At 34.4% G+C, this 14,016-nt stretch overlaps 1 protein-coding gene across 1 annotated transcript in view; it reads right to left on the bottom strand.

Annotated features, from left to right (window-relative positions):
• Positions 1 to 14,016, bottom strand: part of RANBP17 (RAN binding protein 17) — a 358,620-nt gene that overhangs the window by 262,717 nt on the left and 81,887 nt on the right. Inside the window, exon 13 of the mRNA XM_063086918.1 lies at positions 12,102 to 12,207. Within this exon, the coding sequence (XP_062942988.1) occupies positions 12,102 to 12,207 (106 nt within the window). The remainder of the gene's footprint in view (positions 1 to 12,101; positions 12,208 to 14,016) is intronic.

Raw genomic sequence — 14,016 nt, 5'->3', positions numbered from 1 at the left:
GCGTATAGGTGTTTATAGTAGTCTCGAATGATTCCTTGTATTTCAGATGAATCAGTTGTAATATCGCCTTTTTCATTTCTAATTTTTGTTATTTGAATCTTCTCTCTTCTTTTTTTTGTTAGCCATGCTAATGGTTTGTCAATTTTATTTATCTTTTCAAAAAACCAACTTTTTCATTCGTTGATCTTTTGAATTGTTTTTTGGTTTTCAATTTCATTCAGTTCGGCTCTGATCTTAATGATTTCTTTCCATCTGCTAACTTTAGGTTTGGATTGTTCTTGTTTTTCTAGTTCTTTAAGGTGAAGTGTTAGGTTGTTCACTTGCCATCTTTCCATTCTTCTGAAGTGAGCGTTTAATGCAATAAATTTCCCCCTCAATACTGCTTTTGCAGTATCCCACAGGTTTTGGTATGATGTATCATTGTTTTCATTAGTTTCAATAAATTTTTTGATTTCCTGCTTGATTTCTTCTTGGACCCATATGTCATTAAGTAGAATGCTGTTTAATTTCCATGTGTTTGTATAGTTTCCAGAGTTTCGTTTGTTATTAATTTCTAGTTTTAATCCATTGTGGTCTGAGAAGATACATGGGATAATTCCAATTTTTTTGAATTTGTTGAGACTTGATTTGTGACCTAATATCTGATCTATCCTGGAGAATGATCCATGTGCTGATGAGAAGAATGAACATTCTGAGGTGGTTGGGTGGAATGTTCTGTAGATATCTGCCAATGCCAATTGGTCTAGAGTCTTGTTTAGATCTTGTGTTTCTCTACTGATTCTTTGCCTACATGATCTGTCTAATATTGACAGTGGGGTGTTCAGGTCCCCTGCTATTATGCTATTAGTGTCTATTTCCTTCTTTAGGTCTAATAGAGTTTGTTTTATAAATCTGGCTGCTCCAACATTGGGTGCGTACATATTTATGATTGTTATGTCTTCTTGATGGATCAGTCCTTTTATCATTAAGTAGTGTCCCTCATTGTTTCTTTTTATGGTTTTTAGTTTAAAGTCTATTTTGTCAGATATAAGAATAGCTACTCCAGCTTGTTTTTCTTTTCTGTTTGCATGGTAAATCTTTTTCCATCATTTCAATCTTAGTCTGTGTGAATCTTTATGGGTGAGGTGGGTCTCTTGTAGGCAGCATATAGTTGGGTCCTCCTTTTTGATCCAGTCAGCCAGTCTGTGTCTTTTGATTGGGGAATTTAAGCCTTTTACATTAAGGGTTGTTATTAAAAGGTGTTGATTTATTCCTAGCATTTTATTGGTTGTTTGGTTGTCTTAGGTGTCTTTTGTTCCTTGCTTTCTGATTTACTGTTTGGTTTCTGTGTTTGTTGGTTCCTTAGGTTGTAGATAGCGTTCTTGTTTGCTTGTTTTCTCTTCATGAATGCCATTTTTATTATACTAGTGGGTTTTGATTTTTCTTTGGTTTTTATGGCAGTGGTAGTTATTTTTCAGGAACCAAACCCAGTACTCCCTTGAGGATTTCTTGTAAGGGTGGTTGTGTGGTAGTGAACTCCCGCAGTTTTTGTTTGTCTGAGAAATATACTATTTGCCCTTCATTTCGGAAGGATAGCCTTGCAGGGTAGAGTATTCTTGGCTGGCAATCTCTGTCTTTTAGTATTTTGAATATATCATCCCATTCCTTTCTGGCTTTTAGGGTTTGTGATGAAAAGTCTGATGTTAGCCTGATTGGTGCTCCCTTATAGGTGATTTGACACTTCTCTCTTGCAGCTTTTAAGATTCTCTCTTTGTCTCTGAGTTTTGTCAATTTGACTATGACATGTCTTGGAGAAGGCCTTTTTGGGTTGAATACATTTGGAGATCGTTGAGCTTCCAGGATCTGAAGATCTGTGATTTTTCCTATACCTGGGAAGTTTTCTGCCACTATTTTGTTGAATATGTTTTCAATGGAATCTCTATTTTCCTCCCCTTCTGGAATACCCATGACTCGGATATTTGAGCGCTTAAGGTTGTCTGATATCTCTCTCAGATTTTCTTCAATGTCCTTGATTCTTTTTTCTTTCTTTTTGTCTGCTTGTGTTATTTCAAACAGCCCATCTTCAAGTTCAGATGTTCTCTCTTCAACTTCGACAAGCCTGCTGGTTAAACTCTCCGTTGTGTTTTTTATTTCGCTGAATAACTTCTTCAGTTCAGCAAGTTTTGCTACATTTTTTTTCAGGACATTGATTTCCTTGTACATTTCCTCTTTCAGATCCTGTATACTTTTCCTCATTTCATCATGATGTCTAGCTGAGTTTTCTTGTATCTCATTCCGTTTCCTTAGAATTATCACTCGAAATTCTTTGTCAGTCATTTCAAGGGCTTCTTGTTCTATAGGATCTAGAGTTTGAGATTTATTAACTTTTGGTGGTGTACTTTCTTGATTTTTTGTATTTCTGGTATCTTTTTTTTGGTGTTTATTCATTGTGGCAGGGGGTTTCACAGTGCACTGGTTTGAGACTAATGACTAACTAGGATGTTGCTGTGGTTGCCAATTTCGTATGGCTCCCTCCATGACTGCTCAGTTGGCCTCTAGTGCCTTGTGTGTGTGGTTGCCTCGGGTCTTGGGCTTCTCCAGGGAGCCACCTTTCTGGTCAGCTTGGACTCTGCTGGGCTTGTGGATCATGTACCACAGGGTGTGTGATCTCTGTTGAGCTTTCACTTCCTGTGCAGGACTTCTCCCTGTTCCGTGTGCTCTGGCCCAGGCTGTTGGATCGTGCAGTGGCGACCCCACAGGGTGTGTGGTTTCTGTCGAGTCTCTGCCTCCCTGGCTGCACGTCTCCTCACTCTGTGCGCACTGTGCTGGGCTGGGGCGTGTATTCTGCAACCCTCGTCCTTCAGCTGGCCCTTCAAGAGCAGATGCTTCTAAGGTCCGTCCAGGACCAAGATCTTTCCAGTGGTTCCGCTCATCTTTTGCTGCTGTGGCCTTTAACTGTGCAAACCAAAGATCCGTCTCAGCAGCTGCGATCCCTGGACGTTTGATAGCCGTTTGGGATATTCCTTCTCCACACAGTCTCCACACATCCCTAAGCCTAGTTTTTTCCATTTAACAATTTATCTTAGAGATCTTTCCATTTAAGACATAATGAGCTTCGTTATGCTCTTTTGCAGCTGCATAACACGCCACCATATGAATGTACCATAATATCTTCAAACATTCTCCTGTTGATGGACAGTAAGTTTATTCACAACTTTTTTGCTGTTATAAAAATGCTGCAATTAACAATATTGCGCATGTCATTTCACACATACACATTTACAATATATATTCTAAAAGTCTAACTACTAGCTCTAACAGTAGAAACTTTTATAATTTTGGTAACTATTACCAAATTGCCCTCCACAGAAATTGAAAGACTTTGTACTCCTGCCATCAGTCCATGAGAGTACCTATATACATACACACAGACAAGATAATTCAGGATGATACAAAACTTTAGAATTTCCAGAAATCTGAAAAATGGCTTCTCAGTGTATTTTTAATTTGCATTTCTCTTATATATGTGAGGTTACAAATTTTCCATGTTTTTAAGCCATATGTCAATGTCCTTTTCTGTGACCTGTTTAGTTTACATCTTTTGCTGAATTTTTCCCTATCAGGATTTCTTTTTATTATTCATTTTGACGAATTTTTTACAGTTAGAGAATTGACTCCTTTGCATATAATTGAGCTGTAAATAATTTGTTTTTCCTTTGACTTAACTTTGCTCAGTGTTTTTAAAATGTCATAAAAAAAATGCCATACAGAAGTTTTAGTTGTTGTTTTTCTTATGCAGAAAATTTTACCAATTCTTTCTTCTATGGATTTTGCAGAATAGCAAGATCTTACCAGAATCTAAGGTATTTTTATGGTTCATTTTTTAACATTTACCTCTATGATACATTTGGACTCATCTTGATATATATTGTGAGACAAGGATGCAACATTATTTTTTCTAGATGGTTACCCAGTTACTTCAAACACCATTTCTTTCTTGTATGAGGGGTCTTCAAACAGTTCATGGAAAGATTTATATTATCTTTTCCATGAACTGTTTGAAGTACTCTCATATAGTCTATCTTTTACTCACCATTTTTAAGTACCTGTTATCAATCATATATACTAGGATTCACTAATGCATTCAGATTACTTACTAGACCATTTTTTTTCTTTGATTCATCTCACTAAATCTATCTTGACCAATTATTTTTTTCATATTATAAATAATTTTCCAAAGTATTATTTTTTATGTTTGCATAATATTAAAGCTATGTCAAAATTTAATCATCTCATTTTGAATACAAATTCATATTTCTAAATGGAACATAAGTACTGTCCTCTCCCTTAACCCTAAAGACTTCTAAAAACAAAATTTCTAGGTCACAGCATATAAACTTTTTTAAAAACTTGGTACATATTATTAAAACGTTAAGAAAAAATATTTTGACAACCATTTTACAATGATTATTTCCTATATTTATAAATGAAGCTACTTATTTAAAAGTATCCTTCACTTACCAAATATTTTCAATATAGCTAAGATTTATAAAGGAGAACTTACTAAAGAATTAGATTTAAAAAATGGATTATTGTTAGGAGGTTTTTGAGTTTTTTTCCTAAGAAGGTGTGTTTATCCTCTAATTTTAAGAGAAGGGACAAAGTTGACTTTTAAAGTCTGTGTACTGGTGAATTAGCAGATTGCTGGAGTAGTTTAAAGTTAAATAAATAGATACATACATCAAATGTCATCTCTGGATCCAGGTGATTTATCAAGTGACTTAAATAAGGCATATCTTGCTTTTAAATTCTTTATTGAGTAGGACCTCCCTACTCCTACTCAAGTTCTTTGCTGATTCTATGTACTTTCTCTTATTTACTTTTATTTACTTTTATAACATACATTCCCCAATCCAAGGAAAATGTGAACACAAAAAACAGTTTGTTGGGATGCCTTTACAACTCATATAAAGCTGGTGATTTGCATTTGCCTAAGAGGCAATGATATCCCCTGCAGGGTACGTGATCCATTTGCCAAAGAAGTTTTGGTGGTTGTACAGGTTCAGCTGCAAGTGCCTGAAATCCAAAATAACAATGGCTTAAACAATATAGATGTTCATTTTTATCTCAAGCAAAAATCCAGCATAGTGCTCCAGGACTAGTTTGTGCTCCATGGTGTACCAAGGGCTCAGGTTCCTTCTAAATTGTTATTATACTTCCCTCCACAATCACTTTATTGTCTAATATGGCTTCTTCAACTCCACCCATTAAGTTCACTTATGTTGCACACACAGTGTTTACTCACAACCAATTGCCCAGAACATGATCATTAACCATACCTAGTTGCAAGACAGTTTAGTAAATCTAGTCTTTATTCAGAGTGACAATTTGCCCCAGCAAAACAATCAGATTATTTTATTACTATAAAAGAAGGGATGAGGAAATATAGGGGACCACTAGCAGTCTCTAACACAGTTCCCTTCAAAGATTTGTGGACACCTCAAACAAGTGTTTAAGACCAATGCTTATACTGTGTGTATATGTGTGTATAAAATATTCCCTCCCATTTTCAACTTACAGTTCTACATCTATTTTTCCTTTATCAAATTATTTTTGGTAAAAAGCACCGTAGGAATAAAAATCATTAAATAACTCTGATCCAATTGTAGGCATGACATTTCAAATACAAAGAAATGAATTTTGGATAACTGTTTTGAATTCTCCTGGATATCCAATTAAATAAGTATTCATTCAGCTGAAAAATATTTGAGGGCCTATTATATGCCACGTGTGTTAGGTATTCAGAATACAATAGTGAACAAGACATATATATCCCCAATCCCTCTAGAAATCTATAGTCTATCAAAGGAAAGTCAATAAAAAAACAATTAGAATAAAGAATGACAAGTGCTATAATAAATGCTATGAAGAAATTAGCAATGATTTCTAACATTCTAGGATGGAACAGGGCAAAGAGAGAGTGTTGAGAGAATGGGGAAAGCACATGTAGCCATCTAGAGAGGGAAGAAAAAATGGCTCATTTAAGGGTTGAAAAATGTTACGCACAGCTATAAAGCAGTAAGTTACAGGAGACAAAGCTAATGAGATAGTCAGGAGCTAGATCATGAAGAGCCATGTAAGCCATGTATATTTTAATCCCCAAAGCAATGAAAAGTCATTGCAGAGTTTAAGCAAAGCATTGACATAATCAAATCCGTATTTTAGAAAGATAACTCTGGCTACAAAAGGGCAAGGAGTACACTTAAAAACTGTACCACTAATCCAGGTGATGATAGTAGACAAATGCAGGAAAGACGGAAATTAGTGGACTAGGGCTGGCCGGTTGCTCCACAAGCTGCCAAAAAAAAAAAAAAAGTGGACAAATAGGTGGAACTGGAAGATAGAACTGACAGGACTTAATAACTATATGGATGTTGGAGAGAGAAAAAAGGAAAAATTAAGGATAACTCTCAAGATCCAGGCTTGGACAATTGAGCCGACAGTGATGAGACAAAGAGAGTCAGGGTTAGGAATTTTAGTCACTGAATTGGAGGTGCATGTGGGATAGAACATCCCAGTGAAACAGTCCAACAGGTATTTGGAAGTCAGAAGACAAGAATTACTAAAACAAAATAGAATCACTGAGCAATGCTGAGGGCCAAGCTGAGGTTAAAAACTACATATTAACTGACAATGGCACCTATCCACAGAAGTATGCAAGTTAACAAATTAGAGAAAATCCTAAATTCCTTCTGGGTTAAGGTTATGCCACGCATAGAAGATAAAATAGTCAGCTCTGTGACCCGTGAATATGTGTAATCAATAAAAAAATACATCTTTAAAAAATATTTTTAAAAAGAAGATAAAAGGCAGCAGCAACATACAAAACACACAAAGCTTATTCTTTCCCCTATTCTAGTAGAATAAACAAATAAACAACATTAAGAGGTAATAAGTATTATGAAGAAGAATAAAGGATGTTATTTTGGATGGGGAGGTCAGAGGAGGCTTCTCTGAGGAAGACATCTGTGTACATTCCTGACTGAAGTGAGGGAGTACAATACAAACACCTAGGAGAAAGCATTCCTAGCAGAAGAAAGACAAGTGCGGAGACCCTGAAGTAAAAATATACTGGTAATTCTCAAAGAACAGCAAGGAAGCCAGTGCAGTTGACTTGAATGGAAAACGGCAGGAAATGAGGTTAACACAGGATATTTTTGGCCATGGCAAGGGCTTGGATATTTGTCTCAAGTGTGACTGGATGCCACTGGAGGCTTATGAGTAGAAAAAGGGAGAGTAACATTATCTGATGGGAAAAAAGTTGAAGTCATCTATATGACAGTAGCGTTTGGGAGAGAAAGCAAAACTCTGAGCTAGTTGTCAAAGTCTTCAATGAATGATAACGGGAAAGACCGGAAGATAAGCAGGCGCAGTGACAGAGAGAGACATAAGGTGACATAGCTCAGTAGAATAAAACTGAAAGAAGTAGGCACTCTACTAGCACTAGTGGATTGAGAAAATACAAGAGGAATAAGACAAAATCCCTGGGGAATCTCTGAAGAGGTTTACGTTGTAGTCATGATGAATGAAACTAAATTGACTATTGTCTTTAATTAAAATTGTGTGGCCTCAGTACAAATATATTTTCTAAGTTAAAATAGCATGTATGTTAAATGTTACATGTCATATATAGTATAAAATGTACAAATAGTATAGATATAAAGTATGTTATATGTTTAAACATATGTTATATGTTAAAGTAACATGTTTAAATTATAACGATAAATTATCATAATGTTAGAAGCTTTTATAAACATTAAACTTTTTTGTGCTAAAATATCACATAGATTTTTGGCAGGAACTTCATGATCTCCTAATTTGGTAGTGTTCTCCTAGGAGTTGGACATGTATTACATTAACAACATACAGAAGGCAACAGTATCCTAGTTCCAGATACTTGGAACTTCTTCATATGCAAGCGATGTTTTGCTATTTTACATAAAACATCATTCTTAACTTATAATCACAATATTCTAAAACATATATTTGTTGTTTCCAAAGTGTGTAAATCCTAGAATATGTCCCACCTTGAATTTGCTCATCCCTGCTCGGATACCCACCAAACCTACTACTACCTCTAACCCTACCCCTGGCCTCAGTCACTTGCCTTGTAGCCCCAGTAAAGATTCACGCAATTCCTGCAGTTATAAATACTCATCTAGGGCAGAGAAGAGGCCCACCATGGCTCCAGCCCGCAGCTCCAACTCAACAGGACCTACAGAAGCTCTGGTTTCCCCTGCAGCTCCTCAGCAAGGCCAGGGAACACAACTAAGAAGTATGGAAAAGTTAAACACTCTATAGGGGTAGACTTCAACCAATATGATATAGGACACAGAAAGAAGCCAATAGATAAACTGCTTGCCCTTAGTCCCCCTTAACATGGGCTGTTTCAATGCACAGTGGATCTATGTGGCCTCTGGGAAAAACTCCTATAAAAGCGAGCAGCCAATTGCGTATTCCCAGTAATGTACCACCTTATATAGCAGTACTTTAAAAAGTTCGTGGAAGGGCCGAGCCCGTGGCACACTCAGGAGAGTGAGGCGCTGGGAGCGCAGCGACGCTCCCGCCACGGGTTCAGATCCTATATAGGAATGGCCGGTGCACTCACTGGCTGAGTACTGGTCACGAAAAAGACACACACACAAAAAAAGTTCGTGGAAAAATAGAAATAAAAGATAATACTAATCTTTCCACTAACTTTTTGAAGTTCCCTTATACAGTTGATTCTCATTATGCATGTTCTATAAAGTTGCTGTGAACGCTGAATTAATAAATACTGAACCACTGCTCCTACGGAAAATACAGGTTTAGGTTCCTGTCTGCCTCTGGTCATAACATTTTTATCGACAGATCATAAGCTTGTTTTATGTGTGTTTCTGTTTAAAGATATTTTATTTAATATATATTGTTGATTTTTTAACATTGAACTCATAGCTAATAATATTTACAACTAGTGTCTGAACAAAGTTTATCTAACCTATCTATTTTTTCTGTAAGTTACATGACAGCCTTCTTGTGCTTAGGAACACTAAACAGAATGTCAGCACTACCACAGGTGGGCCATTTTAAACAGTGAAAGCACCAACAAAAAGCACAAAAATGTGATAAATGTGTCACTAAACAGACTACAGAAAGGACACATTTACAGCAGCAGAGCTGAAACAAGAAGGCAGAGGATGGCCTTGTTCAACAAGATAATAAAGTGTACAACAGGCAACTCAAATTTTTTTGCCCCAAATGCACATGTCTGCAAATGACCACAAAAGTATCATGAGTATTGATTTGGGGGTTATAAACAAATTTTATCAAGTAAGCAAATTCACAAAAAATGGAATCTAAGAATAAAGAGGATCGACTATACTTGTTTTTCCTTATTCTTTCACTTTCCCTTTCCCCTTATTGTTTCTTCCCTGAAAAACGGACTCTTTTCCCCACCCCACCCCCACAAAAGCATTAGCCCATAAACTTCGCTTAAGGCTCTGTTCTCTAGGGAGTGCAGGCTAAAATGCAAAATAAATGTTGTTTAAAGTTAAATATGTTTGCTGCTTAAAGAAAAAATCATTTTTTTTCTAATTGGCAAATATACACCAGCTTTGTTTATTTCCTCATATATTTTCTCAAGAAACAGTGCCAGTGTATATTTCTCTACTTGATGATGAAAATGATAAAAAAAAATCAAACTAACTATAGAAGAAAGAATATTTAATTTTCACTTTACTAAATATGTAATGTTATCTTAAAAGGTGGCACAAAGGCAAATTTTTTGCTTGGCTGAAAATTACTAAAGTATTTTAAGACAAATAATTATTTACAATAGTTTATTGCAAATAAACTATAAAAATCTACTATTCATATTTTCAAAAACCTACTACTCATATTTTCAAGTGACTTAATTTGATATAGAAAATAAAAAATCTTAAGAAAAACTAAAAATATTTATTTTTCATTTAGATTCAAATTTTATATAAGAGAAAGTAAAATGAAAGGAAATTTTCTATTCAAAATTACAAATTTATTAAGTACTTAGGAATATATTTAAGAATAATAATGAGGGACAATATCACAACTGGGTATAATGATTTTAAGAACTTTTGTAAGGTGACAGTGGTGTAACAATACACACCTAAGATCAGTAGAAAAATCTGAAAGTCCTGAAAAACATTATTTTTGCTAAAAAGGGCTCAGGTTCCTTCTAAATTGTTATTATACTTTCCTACGCAATCACTTTATTGTCTAATATGGCTTCTTCAACTCCACCCATTAAGTTCACGTATGTTGCACACACAGTGTTTACTCACAACCAATTGTCCAGAACATGATCAGTAAACGGTGAGGTTGGTATCAACTGGCTGACACTTTGGAAATTTTAGAAAAATTATATAAAATAAAATAAATGTCAGATATATTAAAAATTAAATACAAAAAGCTGAGATCATAAAAGAAGTAGGAGAAAATACAGGTGAATATTTTTATTATCTAGGAGTGAAAAAACCTTTCTAAGTATAAGCAGTGGAGAAAATGTGAAGGAAAAAATTTATAGATCTGAATATATAAATATTTAAAACCAAAAAAATTTTTAAAACAAATTAAAAACATACAGAAGACGTTTTCAATATAAGCAGGAAAATATTTAGATCTTTGACATATACTGAGCTCTTATAATTACAAAAGATAATCACAAAAGAAAATAAGGTAACTGATACAAGCGATGTAGACATAAACATCACAAACAAGAAATACAAATGGCAAAAATAGGAGTGGAAAAGAATGTTTGACAGCACTAGTAACCAAAGAAATACAAATTAAAACAAGACATTTGTTACTTATAAACTGACAAGAGTAAGAATCCTATCTAGTGTTCAACTGCTGACAAACAGTAGCACTCATAGTGTTAGGGTTCACAGGATAAATTGGTACAACTTTTCAAGAAAGCCATTTGGTAATATCTATTGAAGGTCTTTAAAATGCTACATATCTTTTGACCAACTATTCAGCTTTTAGGTATCAACTCTAATGAAAATATATCTATCTCTATAAAGATATAACTAAAAGAACACCTCCCCAAAAGTAATTTATAATAAGAAAAAAATTGAGAAACAACCTAAAATTCCCCTAACAAAGATCTATTTAAATTATAGTACAGATCAGAATATTTAATATCTAGGTAAATGTTCACAGTATCATGTTTGATTTAAAGTTTTGTGTGTGTGTTTAATATATCATTTACTATTTGCCAGGCATTGTTATAAGCATTTAAAATCTATTAAATCATTTGATCCTTACAGTATTCCAAAATGAGTTAGGTATTATCATCTCCATTTTGGTTTACAAAACAATATTATATTATGCAATTTTTGTTTAAGAAAAGAAAAATACACACGTAGTGTACCTATATCCACACTTTAATTAAAAAGACTTAAAGGGTCTTTACCAAAATAATAGTAATAGTTATCTCTGAAATAATATATAATTTTTCTTGACATTTGAATTTTCATTTCAACAAAAACATATACTACTGTTATAAGGAAAGATGTTATTAAAAATAAATTAAAATTTATGGAAAATCAACTCACATTATTCACATACAGGAACTTTCCTCTATTTAGAATAGAAACATGAGGAGAATAATTTATTGCTTACTAAGGCTGTGGTCATTAGGTGAAAAATCCAGTCAACAATCAAAAACAAAGCTTGTGTTGGATAACTAACTACCTAATGATTTTTGACCAGATGTTTGTCATCTCCATTTTGCCAGTTTTGCCACCATCACAATACACATCAATTTTGTATGCTTTATCAGATCCTAAACAGTAAACAGTAATCTAAATCTTCTTCACATTATCTACAAAAATGTTTAAAAAAAATACTTGCTATCACTTATTAGAGATTCAACTTCTACAAATCACTTAACCTCTAAGCCTTGGTTTTCTCATTAATAAAAAGGGAAATAATACCTTCCTCAAAAGGCCACATACAAAATGCTTAAACTCATAACACCAGATCAGTTACTAAATTTCTTAACTATTTAATAAATTTCTGTAAATTACATAGATGTTACTTACCGACAAGATAATTCTCCATCCATAGCATCATGTTCATCTGTACTGGTATATGTTAATCTTCCTCCTACAACTGTCCCGACTAAGTATACCAGCCATGCAAGACGTCCTAATGTATAATAAGAAAAAAAAAAGTTTAGGAAGTATTGATAGAAACAAAGCTTATTTTCCAGAAAATTCCAAAATTAGAAAAATGGTCTATTCTTCCAAACAAGTGATAAACTATTGTGAATTCAATTATTGACGGAAAGTGGAGACTTAGGTTTTAAGTTTATCAAGACAGTAAAATAGTGAAAATGCACAGATTTTAGAGCCAGAAAAAACTACCTTTGAACCCAGCTCTACCAATTTGCTATGTGATCTGTTTTGTTTTGTTTTTTCTATTGTGTGAAATTGATTTTTTTTTTTTAGTGAAGCATAATTGATTATACATATTTTGGGGGTACAATGTTGACTTTCATTATTTGTGTACAATATGTTATAATCAAATCAATATTATGAGCATATTCATCATCACAAATTGTAATTATTCTTTGTGCTCCTTACCCAATTTATCCATAACCTGCAATCTCCCTTCCCTTTTCCCACTTCTAGTAACCATGGATTTGTTCTCTCTTTCTGAAAGTTCAATGTATTATTGTGGTCTTTCTTTCTTTTCTTCTTTCTTAGCACCACTTATGAGTAAGGACATGTGATATTTCTCTTTTTTCTGTCTGGCTTATTTCACTTAACATAATTTTCTCCAAGCTCATCCATGCTACTGCAAATGGCAGAATTTCACTCATTTTTATGGCTGAGTAGTATTCCATCATGTATATATACCACATTGTCCTTATCCAGTCATCCATCGATGGACATTTAGGTTGATTCCATACCTTGGCTATTGTAAATGGAGCTGTGATAAACATAGGAGTGTAGGTATCCCTCTGACATGATGATTTCCATTCCTTTGGGTATATACCCATTAGTGGGATTGCTGGACTGTATGATATTTCTATCTATAAGTGTCTAAGAAACCTCCATATTGTTTTCCATAATGGCTGTACTATTTTATAGACCCACCAACAGTGCGGAAGAGTTCCCCTTTCTCCACATCCTTGACAGCATTTATTATTCTCAGACTTTTTAATAATGGCAGTGAGATAATATCTCAATGTGGTTTTGATTTGCATTTCCCTGATGATTAGTGACATTGAGCATTTTTCTTATGTACCTGTTGGCCATGTGTATGTCTTCATTTGAAAAATGTCTATTCAATTCCTTTACCCATTTTTTTACTTGGATTACTTGGTTTTTTTACTGTGAAGTTCTTTGAGTTCCTTGTATATTCTGGATATTAATCCCTGGTCAGATGTATAGCTTACAAGTATTTTCTCCCATCCTGTAGGTTGTCTCTCCACTCTGTTGACTGTTTCCTTTGCTGTGCCGAAGCTTTTTAGTTTGATATAATCCGATTTATTTATTTTTTCTTTTGCTGCCTTATTCATAAACTCTTTGCCCAGACATTCTTACTGGCGTGTCTCCCCTGTGTTTTAGTTTGGTAGTTTTCTGTTTTCAGGTCTTATGTCATTAATCCACTGTGAGTTGGTTACTGTACATGGCAAGAAGTACATGTCTAGTTTCATTTGTCTGCATATGATGTCCAATTTTCCTAGCACCATTAACTGAAGAGGCAATCTTCTCCCCAATGTATGTTCTTGTTGCATTTGTCAAAGATCAGTTGGCTGTTTAAGTGTGTGGGTTGATTTCTGGGTTCTTTATTCTGTTCCATTGGTCTGAGAGTCTGATTTTATGCCACTACCATGCTGTTTCAGTTAATATAGCTTTGCAGTATAATTTGAAGTCAGGTAGTGAGGTAGTGTTATGACCCTGGCTTTATTTTTCTTGCTCAAAATTGCTTTGGCTATTTGTTCTATAT

The sequence above is a fragment of the Cynocephalus volans genome, chromosome 2 (genome assembly GCF_027409185.1).
Source record: "Cynocephalus volans isolate mCynVol1 chromosome 2, mCynVol1.pri, whole genome shotgun sequence".
Classification (NCBI taxonomy): Eukaryota; Metazoa; Chordata; class Mammalia; order Dermoptera; family Cynocephalidae; genus Cynocephalus; species Cynocephalus volans.
The sequence above is the reverse complement of the archived record's forward strand: the minus strand, read 5'-3'. Positions and strand labels throughout refer to the sequence as shown.